This window comes from Protopterus annectens, chromosome 3.part1 (genome assembly GCF_019279795.1).
Source record: "Protopterus annectens isolate FY-2018-M chromosome 3.part1, PAN1.0, whole genome shotgun sequence".
Taxonomy (NCBI): Eukaryota; Metazoa; Chordata; order Ceratodontiformes; family Protopteridae; genus Protopterus; species Protopterus annectens.
The window spans coordinates 1352485837-1352497870 of record NC_056732.1 but is presented as its reverse complement, the minus strand read 5'-3'; the positions used below and the strand labels follow the sequence as shown (position 1 = coordinate 1352497870).

At 35.3% G+C, this 12034-nt stretch overlaps 1 protein-coding gene across 1 annotated transcript in view; it reads left to right on the top strand.

Moving 5' to 3' along the window:
* The window catches only part of RIC3 (RIC3 acetylcholine receptor chaperone), a 193704-nt gene that overhangs the window by 28789 nt on the left and 152881 nt on the right, over nucleotides 1-12034 (top strand). Inside the window, exon 2 of the mRNA XM_044067384.1 lies at nucleotides 6185-6358. Within this exon, the coding sequence (XP_043923319.1) occupies nucleotides 6244-6358 (115 nt within the window). The 5' untranslated portion in view covers nucleotides 6185-6243. The remainder of the gene's footprint in view (nucleotides 1-6184; nucleotides 6359-12034) is intronic.

Sequence of the window (12034 nt, the reverse complement as noted above, 5' to 3'; positions counted from 1 at the left end):
TCTTTGGCCTATTGTTTTTTTGTGGACTACTACTTTCTTCTACAACATCCTCCCCCTGGGTCTTGCCTGGCCTCATTGTAGTAATGTTTTCATATTTTGAGGATTCTATACTGTCATATTTTCCATTCCTTTAACCAGTGTGCCTACCAGGATTGGGCACTTTTTTTATTCTGGGTCCTCTGCACCCAGCTATCTTTTTTAATTTTTAACCTAGTTCTGTCCATGATATATTCTATATAAATACGGTCTATATATGTGTTGTCTTGGTGCGATTTTGTGAAGAAACAGGGTCCACCTCACAAAGGAACTCACCAAGCCTTGAGGATGAATTCAGTTTTAACAGTAATACTCTCCTTTACTTGCTGATTTATCATCTTTCCATTTGGACCCCAGACTTGCAGTGCAACAGTCTTGAGAATCCCAATAGCTAGAATATCTAGAAAACATTCTAAAAACTGTGATAAAATAAGATATAGACAATATTACAATGGTACAAGCATTTTTTTACATTTGAAGGAAAATGATGAGTCATAGAAATTATGATATTCCCCAAAATTCTATACATAATTCATACAACTACTCCCTAAACTTCTTTTAAAAATGTTATAGTACATCAAGAAACCTGAACTGGCTTACAAACATCACATAAGATCTTGGGGAAAGGAGGAATTTGACTACCTGACTTGGAAAGATGTACACAAGCAGCAGTTATCAGAATGATTGTTCACTGGATAGACAAAAAGAACTTAGAAAAGAGTTACATGTTTCATTTATCAAAATAAACAAAATGAAAATGTATTCTCCTGTAACAGGAATTCTAGAAAACAAAATGTGGCTGATAGTTTGTAACTGCTATCAGTTTAATATTTATTCACCTTCAGAATCAGAGTTTAACACAATATATAACATGTTCAGAAATGTTATATATACCTTAAAACTGGTTAAACCTACTGACATCCTTTAATATAACAAAAGATTGAATTAGTTCAAATTTAGAAATATTCAAATACTGGAATAAAATATAATTCTTAGTATCACTGTTTGAAAAGCATAAATTTGAAAACATTAGAAAAGTTTAATTTTGATAATCTAGGAAAAGGTGATTGTGTAATGACTCAGGAGATCAGAGAGATGTATACTAGGAGTATAAACATGTCTTTAGAAAATATTTCGAAATTAATATTTTTTATTTTTTATTTTATTGACATTTGTTAACCGGGTTGGTCCGACTGGGCTTGAGGCCCATTTTCAGTGGAGTCTCGAGGAGAAAAGCTCCAAAAAAACAGTTACACAAAAGACAATATCACAGTTAACATTTTTTAAACACCTACATATATGAGAACTAGTACAAAGATCAAAATAACAAATCTGTTAATACAGCATGAATAAAAACAAAATAGAGAGTGTGCATATGACAAAAACACAACATTTATACAAAGCAATTATGTATTTACATAAGAAAATTATGAATATTTTTGCCAATTTAATTATAAAACAAAACAAAATAAACATATTGTAAAACAAAATAAACAGATCATTATTGTCAGATGTATACAAAATTACACTCATAAAAAAAAAGTTATTAGTACTAGAGATTTGTACAGGTGGTACCTCACAATTCAACTGTAATCTGTTCCAGAACAGTGGTTCAATTGAGAAATGCCATTTCCCATACAAATGTATGGAATATGGTTTAATTCATTCCCGGCCCAAACACAGTTAAAAAATATACTAATAAAAAAACTTTAAAAAATGCAGCTCACAATAATTTGAAGTGTAGAACATTTCTTAAATGGAGGAGAGGAGAGATAGAGGAGGAATGGAGGACTACTGTACATTCCTAAAACTATGGCTCACATGTCACATACAAATTTATTTGATGTTAAATCCATCTAAGAATGCAGGCTAACATGCTTCCTGTCCAACTAAAATGCATGCTTATTATATCCTTGTGTGATAACAATTATGAAATGAATATGTGTTGTCACTGATTATGATTAATATTTTATTTAGTTTACTTTCAGATTCCTTAAAAATCCAATCCATGAAAACTGACTGGTTTACCCAAGCTTTGGTATTTGGTTTCCACATTACATGTAGTTTTGATTTTAGAATCTTTTTTCCAAAGCATCTTGGGTTTTCTGAGTGATACACCAATAGAGGCTTCAGCTTGAAGTCTCCACTGGCATTTGCTGCCAGGAGGAGTGTGAGCCTATCTTTCATGGGCTTGTGACCTGGAATCTTAGCTTCTTCTTGGGTTATGTAAGTCCTGGCAGTCTCTTCCAGGAAAAGCCCCATTTCATTGCAATTAAAAATCTGTTCTGGCAGATAACCTTTGTCTGTCAGTTCTTCAAGTTCCTTGACAAATTTCTGTGCACCTTCTTTGTCAGCACTAGCTGCCTCAGAACACTGTAGATGCTACTTCATTTATTAAATCTGTGGAGCCATTCCCTACTTGCTTTAAGTTCTTCTCTTCACTGTGAGCTACTTCCTGGAGTTTTTTTTATAGGTCTTCAAAGATGAGCTTAGCTTTCTCACAAATCATGGTCTGAGTTACTGGATCTCCCTTCATCTTCCTCTTCTGGATCCAAACATGAAGCATCTTTTGCATGTCTTCATGAATTATTTTTTCTGTGTTTGTTCAAAACCTCTGTTGCTCCTTTTGTCTCTATTTTCCAAAATGTTGAGATCGTAGACCTAGGCATGCCATACTGTTCTGCTATTCATCCTATCTTATCTCCTCTCTCAATTTTACCTATGATTTCTTTCATCTTTTCAATACTCAACCACTTATTTTTCCTGCCAGTATCCCTCCTTCTTTTCACTCTTCTTTGACCCCATTTCTTCACTTCTTTGCAACACTTAAAAGAAACAACTGCACTACATAAACAACACAACAACAACAGGAAACAACTTTTCAGCCTCCTTTCTGGGTCAAATTGCGAGACGGCAGTTGAATTGCAGGACGCCTGGGCGACTGAAAGCACAGTTGAATTGCAAAACGGTTGAGTAGCGAGGTGGATGAATTATGAGGAGCAACCTATATTTCAAAAAGAGAATAAGTCAGAAAAATCAGTACCTGCATCTGAATATTGAAAATATATATTTAAAATGTATATACGGAGCATTTTACACTCCAGAAAAAAATACATAAAATCAACACAGACTATAAAATGGAATGTTGGAGATGTGAATTAAAAATTAATGCTGATTGGAAACATGGTTGTTTTTACAGACATTATGGTCAGACAATGTTGCATTACCTAGAGATTTGGTTCTGTTTAAAATACCTGTTCTCCAAGATATGAAAGTGGATCAGTATCACCTCCTATGGACACTTCTCGCCATTGCAATAAATGTTATAACAAGGAAATAGAAAACAAGTAACCTTCCAGAATTCTCTGAATTCCAGCAACTGCTAGAGGAAGTCATAATTAAAGAAATGAACACAAGAAAGTTGAAATCAACCACTACCAGCAAAGAAATCAACATATAGTCCAAAGTATAATGTCTACAAGAGAAAAAAAGACTCAATAATAATTTGTTTATAATAAAATGCTAAAAAGTGTTAGATCAGTAAAAATTATGTTGCATTGTGCTTAGTTATGAGACAACAGATATCTAAATTAAGCATTTCATAAACATTAGTTTGTTTATCAAGTTTATGAAATTGTTGTTAAAACAACAGATTTGCATATAATCTAAGATTTAAATAAACTATTAATGAAAATGTCATACTTGTATGAGTATTACATTAGCTTCTTCTTCTTCTTTCGGCTTTTTCCCGGTTAGGGGTCCCCACAGCGGATCACCTGTCCACTCATGATTGGCAGTGGAGTTTTTACGGTGTCGAGTTGCCAGCCCGGCACCCAACCTTCCACAGAAGGCACACACACACTCACAACTAGGGCCAATTTAGAGTGTCCAATCCATCTACAGCATGTCTTTGGGATGTGGGAGGAAACCGAACCACTCGGAGGAAACCCACATGACCACAGGGAAGACATGCAGACTCTGCACAGAAGGCACCCCAGCCGAGGATCGAACAGGAGAACCTCTTGCTGTGAGGCAGCAATGCTAACCGCTGCACCACCGTGGCCACCCCCATAAGTATTACATTAGCTGCCAATACAATATGCTAAAAACAAAACACAGACATTATAATGGATGTTTTGTGTTTCAGTATTTATAAAATACCTTATGATAATAAAATAGATAACATTTAATATTCTATCACTTCGTAATTGCAATTTGCTAAAATTTGTCTTAGTCTAGGTGAGTACTGTTAAAGAATAGCAGATCTGCTGACTACTACATACTGTGGCAAACATTGTTTATAACCTATAGTACAAGAAAGATACAGTTACTTCTCTTGTCAAGTTACAGCTGAATGAGGTTACATTGGGATGACTTTAGCTCCTGATTTTAAACTCACTGCTTTCAATATGAAATCACTGCCAGTGCAGTTTCTAAGTGTGTGACAATAATGATTAACATATTTGTGAGACTTTAATTTTTTTGTCTGTGTCAATATTAGTTAGGGGTGTGAGGGGGAAATATCTTCTGTAAAAATTCCTTGCACAAAATGAATATTTAAAATGACTGTTTTCTGCTGGTTAAACCTTTTGATTTTTAACTCGATGAAATGTAGATGAAGCAAAACACACAATCTAATATTCTGTACAATGTTCTAAGGTTGTTACATCTGACTCCTGTAGCAAGCCAGCCATGTAGAGAATGACAATAGATTGCCAAGCCTTTTGTCTGAATCACACACACACACACACACACACACACAATTTAGGTCATCACACATATTTGGAATATGGGAGGATATTTGGAATATGGGAGGAAATTGGAGAACCTGGAGGAAATACTTGTGATCACAAGGAGTACATGCAGAGTCCATATATAAGGCACAGAACCAAAAGGGAGAACCTGATTGTGTGATGGTGGGAAGTAATAATGGTACTTAACGGTAACGGTAAACAAATGTAAAATAAAATAAATAAAAAATAAAATACTTACAATGTCACTGTGGTTTCATAACCTAATATACATCACTATGAGTAGTTTTACAAAAATTATAAACCATCCCTCAAGTATATATAAAATAGACAGCAGAACCTCTTTATCCTTGTCTGTTTCACTCTTAGTCTTCTGAAGTTCTGGATGTTTGTGGGCTAGATTATATCAGGATAATGCTATTATTAATAGCTCTTAAATCAAATAATTAAATGTAACCCAAGAATAACGTGACAAAATGCCTACCTAAATGGTGATTATAATTTCTGTTAGTATATCTGACATCCTCTGTTATTGTTATAATTTGTGCATATTTGCATATTGTTATTACTCACTTTTGCCATAAGATTGGGTTGTTTACTTTGGACCAGCTCAATTTCTTAGCTGCCAAATGATCCGCAAATCCTAAATCATATGTACAGTGCAACTTTACTCACAGACAATGTAGAAAGCTACTTTAGTGATGTAATCTAAATTCTATAGTCTGCATTTAACATGTTAACACCTTATATAAAATTACAATAGTATGTAAAAATTGTTACAATCTGAACTGGTTAATTTTAGGGTTACCCAACGCTTTATGCTGGACAGCCCCTACTTGGACAGTTGTGTTCTGAAAATAAATAAATAAATAAATAAAACATGACAAGTATCCTGAGATTTTATGACAAAAATATTTTGAGATTCCTCTAATGGGTGCCTGAAACAATTATATTGTTTTATAAAAAAAATCAGTATGATACAAAACAACAGAAACGACTCACATTTTATAAACGTGAGCTTTTATATTGACAACAAAGAGTAGTCCAGTCGTTTGCACTGGGTGCAGATATGGTCTATCCTGCAAAATTATACATTTAATAGAAAACTTCCCTTTTTGGGTATTTGAAAGGTGGCAACCCTAGTTAATGTAGGGCCATGTCTAATATGTAAATGTGCCCTTGAGAGGTATTTCAAGTAGTAGCAGCAGCAGCATGCTTCAGACTGAACTGCATATAACAGAAGCATATCTCTTATAATGGGGAGTTTTAAGCAGTACACTTTAACAACAGTATAATTGTAATGCACTATAGATAGTGTTCCCCACATTCTTCCATCAATAAACAAAGTAAATGTAATTATTTGGGAGTATGTAACTTGTTAAACTTTTTGTTTTCAGGCACATCTCTTGGGAGGTTATTGGGTAACAACCCAGTAATTGCTATTAAAAGGGCAACAATGATGTCAACGTTTCAGAAGGTGGCACTGATCTCCTGTCTTGTCCTGTGTGTCTCCTTGATCCTGCCTAAATTGTTTCTGACCAAAGGGAAGAAAGAATCAGGGCAGTCTGAAGGTAAGGCCGAGATTTTCATATGATACTTCCAAATTGTTTCCAGCTCTCATTTTCATCACTGTTCTGAAAAAAGGAATTAAGTCCACAACATGAAACTTGAATATACAATTTATCCTTTTATATTTTGTTTTCTTTTTTTTTTTTTCTGTTTGGTTTCTTGTAACCAACTCATCAGTTCTGTATGATATATTCCTTATGCAGCTATGCTGTAGTATCAGATGAAAATTCTCCATTCTTTTTGTGTTCTAAATGCCCAGACCTAAATAATTTGCTCTGCAGTTCACCATTTTAGCTTGCCTGGGGATACTGGTTTCCTATTTTTTTGTGTTATGGGAAGAGAATGGAAATGCAGTACTGTTATTGGGTGCATTGATATGTATTAATGTTCATGCCAGCAGAACATCAGGTATGCCTCTCTAAGCCCATCTAATGGAGATGCATAGTTGCTTGTTTGCCTTTCTTCTGCCTTTTCTTAGTAGGAAAGCAAGTTGTAAGATGTGTTGGACATATTTGTTTTTTTTTCCCCTCATCCTGTCCTTTATTAAGGACAACTAAGTTCTTTTTTACCTGTCTGCAAAACCTCTAGTTTTCCAGGGGTATTCATTTGATAACAAGATAAATGGTCTGGTATACTGACTCTTTTCAGCCATGACCCAGGTCATAGGCAAAGGCAAAAATACATAGTTACAGCATTGTGGAAATAACAAACAAAAGTAATTTACATAGCTGTATAAAAACAGCCTGCATGTACATAAGTACATTAAGTTTTGACAGTGTAGAAAATATATAAGCACAAAATGAATTCAACACTAACAGGCTAAAGCAATGTTTATAGAAAGTTATGCATTTACTTAGAAACCTTCATGGAAACAGACAACATAATGAGATAACTACAATTATAATGCATATATAAAATAATCAATTGATATGAAAATACCTAGCAAAATAAAATGGAAAGCAATATTAAGTGTTTTCTGCTAACAAAAGCTATAACAAAAAATCCATTTACTGAAGTACATATGCAATTCATCAATCAATAAAAGTTATATACAGTAACTGAGGACAGTATGAATGAGATAAAATTACACACAGTTAAATGGTTTATGTTTCTAAATCCCAAGATCACTATCCGTGAGTGTAGACCTTTAGCAATAATGGGCAGCATGAAATTAGGAATTTAGTAGTAAAACTTATAACAAACTAAATTAAAGACTTTCTAAGAGGTACTCAATCCCACAAGCAAGAGACCTGCCCAGATTATTGCCCTAAGCCAAAGGTACAGAACCTGCAGGGAAGCGGCATCATTTATGAACACATACTAAAAATGCCAAAAACTGAGAGGTGAATTTAGTAACACAGCAGTATTGGTTCAAAACTGCAGAAGATAAAACACTGCAGTTCTGGGGATAATGCATGAGACTACATGGGGCAGAAGGAAACATCAGCTATTATGTCTAAAGCATTTTTTAGTCTGGCTACTTACTGCAAAGGATTAGGGCTATGACCTACAAAAAAAAGCTCCATGATTTGTTCCTGGGTTTGATTTCCCCAAGTCTCCATTTGCCAGTTGTGCAACACTGAGCAGGTTACTAAACTACACAGTGTTCCCACATTACCTCTGAAAAGAGACGCGTGTTTTATGAATCTTCCTGGTAAACACACAAAAAATTCTGAAATCAAATTACTGACAGCAAAGATAGAGATCTGATGTTATGTTTTTATGTTTCTGATGTTTTTTTTTTTTTATTTTTGATTAATATTATTTTTGTTAAGTTAACTGATTAATTTGTATAAAGTTTTTGTACAGTGATGGGTTTAATAGGTTGTAATTAACTCAATTTTATTGATTGATAGATAAGAAATTATTTTTAATTGATTAATTGATGAATTGTGGGTGTATATAAGGTAAGCTGGGTGATGTTAGTAAATTGACTCTGATGAAGCCAGTTGACCTGGAGAAAGCGCTCAGTCTATGTGAACAACTGTGGATTAAATTGTGATTTACTACATTCCTGGTCGGTGCCTTATTGTTAGTATCTGCTAACCTGTGGTTGATGGTCGTGGTTCTTTTGCTTCTTTTTGGTTCCTGATTTGGAGCGGTTTAACATTTTTTTCTTAGTGAATTCGACCCTGTGTTGGCGTACTTGACGAGGTGAGACCGGGTAATGGAGGTGATTTTGAGAGATCTCAATATTATGATGGGTAAGCTGGTCCAAGCTTACAGGGAAGAAAAGCGTGTGAGCAATAGTACACCCACTGACAGTATCACTGACTCTCAAGCCGAGTTGTACACCTTGCACTCGCCTGAGGATATCACACCGGGGCAGAGGACGAATGCAAATAAAATGTATAGTGGTGCCCTGAGCAGTGTGAGACCAAAAGAGGGATTACAAACCCACGATAGTAACTGCAACGCTTGTTCAAACTTGCTTAACAAGCGACGGGACTTAGCTTCTTGGTTGGAGGCTCCGGAGATTGACGTCCGTGGTGACGCAAATACAGGGGGACCTAGCGGGCAGCTCCACAAGCCAGCTCTGATGCTGAGGGAACAGATTTTCGAATATGAGAAACTTTGCACTAGATACAGAGCCATTCAACTCGATAGTGCGTTTCTCAAGAAATCTAGAGAACTGCAACAGGTACCGAAGGGACTACGCGTGTGGAAGCTCCCGATGGGGGTAGACCTGGAATCGGAAGCCGGTGGAGAACTTAAAGAGCTATTTCAAAGGACAGGTATTGAGCTTTTGGATATCATACTACGTAATAATGAGGTTAAAATCAAGCATTTACGTGAGGAAATTACAAAACTTGATACAAGTATTTCAAATGATTTACTATTTTTTCAACATAAGCAACATTATGAAAAAGTGATTCAGAACATTGAGGTTTTTGTTAACAAAAATGTTGCACGTAAGAACAAAAAGCTTATTAGAGACAGTACTGAATATAAAAACAAGGTCGCCTATCCTCCGGGGCGGGTCAAAACATATGCTATAAATAGAGGTGGTTATAAGACTAGTTTTGTGAACACATGTCCAGAAGAAACGGACACCTTGCAGGTGGAGGATGTTTTTTTAGACCCACCAGTAGCACTTCGGCGTTCGGAAAGGTTATTAAGCAAGGGGCCGCCAGACGGCAGGACATTTCATCCCAGCCCCAGGAGGAGAGGGAGGAACCAACGGGAAGAGTTTTGAAAAGTGAACTTTGTGTTGATTTTACCTTGTATCATGATATTGAAACTCTGTTTTGTAAAAGTATTGATTATACACATTCAGATGATTCAACACACAGTAATTGTGCTAACAATGGGCAAGTAACTGAGCAAATTTCATCTGATGTTAAGGAATGTGGGGGAAAATATGGTTGTTCAAGAAGTGAATATGTGTTGTGATTCTATTATAGAAACCAACGACTCAATTGACATTGAGTGTGTGGCCAATAGTAGGGAATTTCACAACGATGTTAAAACAGTGGTGAATTTTGATTCTACATGTGATTTCATGGAATGTGAGACTGCTATCTTGGGGGACAGCTGTGTTAGTAATTCACTTGAGACATATTTAGGTATGAAGCACGAGATTTTAAAAGAAAGAGGGTTTATAATATATAACTATACGGACTTAGTAATTAATGATGTTTATTTTGAACTTTTTAGTAAGGGAAACAAATTTGTACCTAGTTACAATATTGATGTGACACAATTAATCATTGAATTGAAGCTCTATATGAGAAAGTTAAATCTGAAATTACATTTTAATGGAAGGCAAGTAGGGGACATAGTTAACTATGAACAAGGGAAAATAAAAAGAAAAAGTACATTCATCCCACCCCCAAATATGGAACTTAATTCTTTTGAGCATTTAGTAGAATACGAGTTTAGGAGAATTTGCTCTCAGAAAAATAACAGAGAAGATAATTTATCTAATGAGGAGAGAAATTTACTCAATTAATTAATTTCATTACATAAATACAGGTTTATGAGACCTGATAAGGGTGGAGGGATGGTGATCATGAGTAATGTTGACTATTGTTGCCAAATGATGAAAATTTTGAATGATGAAAGAACTTATAGTAGAGCGACAAGAAATGAAATGAATAGGGCATATTATAAAATTGATTTGTATTTACATGATGCATTATTCCAGGGGGTTATAAATGAAGTGGAATATGATTACCTCATGGTTAAACATCCTCAGATGGCTAGGTTCTTTGGGATACCTAAGACACACAAAGGAACGGAACAGCTACAATTTCGACCCATAGTTTCAGCTAAAGGGTCCAAGACGGAACCCTTGGCGGCTTTTGTGGACACACTTTGTAAGGAAGCAGTAGTTGATGCAACCCATATTTTAAAAGATTCGTGGCACTGTCTTGAAAGGTTGAAAGAAGTGGAATTTCTATGTAATGAGTGTGTTAGTTTTCTGACAATAGATGTCATCAATCTTTTCTCAGTAATTCCACATGAACAAGGACTTGAACTTTTTTATGATAGTCTATTGACTAGTCCAAGCTTTGATGTAGACAGGCTTGAGTTATGTTATGATTTAATGGGACTAATATTAAAAAATAATTATATCATATTTGAAGGAGAAATATACCAGCAACTAACAGGAGTAGCAATGGGGGCACATTGTGCCCCTGTTTTTGCCAATTTAGTATTATTGGCATGGGAAAAAGAACATGTCCTAGGTTCTAACTTTGTTAACAACATCATCTCCTATAATAGATTTTTGGACGATATTCTAATAATTTGGAAAGGGATGAACAAAGTGTAATAGACTTTGTGGCATACCTCAATGGAACATCTAATTTTTTGAGGTTTACCTATAAATGGGATAAGGATATAGCCAATTACTTGGATATCAAGATTTTGAAAAATGGAACTGAAATAGGTAGTACCATATACAGGAAACCAAGTTATGCTAACTCAATGCTACATTATTTAAGTTGTCATCCTTTACACCAAAGGAAAGGACTAGTCAAGGGCCAAATGATTCGACTATCGAGACTTGTTAGTGATGAGGAAACCTTTAGGTCAGAAATTTACACACTCATAGGTATGTTTTTGGAAAGGGGGTATCCCATTGAAATGTTGAAGAAAATCAAAAAAGAAATATATAGGAAGAGAAGGAGTAGATATATGCCCATTTTGAAAAGTGAGAATGAAATTGGAATTACATCAAAGTTTAAGCCTAGACGGGCGATGGGGAATTTGTGTGATGAAAAATCAAGGTTTATACTGAGATATAATAATAAAACATCAGAATTAAGTGACAATTTGAGGAAACTGTGGGAATACTTCCTGAGTAGTGAGGTCAAAGCTGTATTGGGTGTAAAACCAGCCATAACATATGGTAGGGGATACAACTTAAAAGAAATATTGGAAAAAACTAGCCATGACTTTGTAACATCTAGTATGAATAAATGTGGTAGATGTAAATCATGCAGATATATTTCTGAGGGAACCTATCTAAGTGTGGCCGGTTATAAACGTACTATTGCATGTCCGGGTACATGTAATTGTGTCACAAAAAACTGTGTGTATGTAGCATCGTGTATGTCATGCGAGGCATTCTATGTGGGCATGACAACAAGATGCCTTAAGGAGAGAGTTAGGGAGCATGTTAACTCTATTAGAAGGAAGGATGAACACAACTCCCTTTACATGCATTCTAA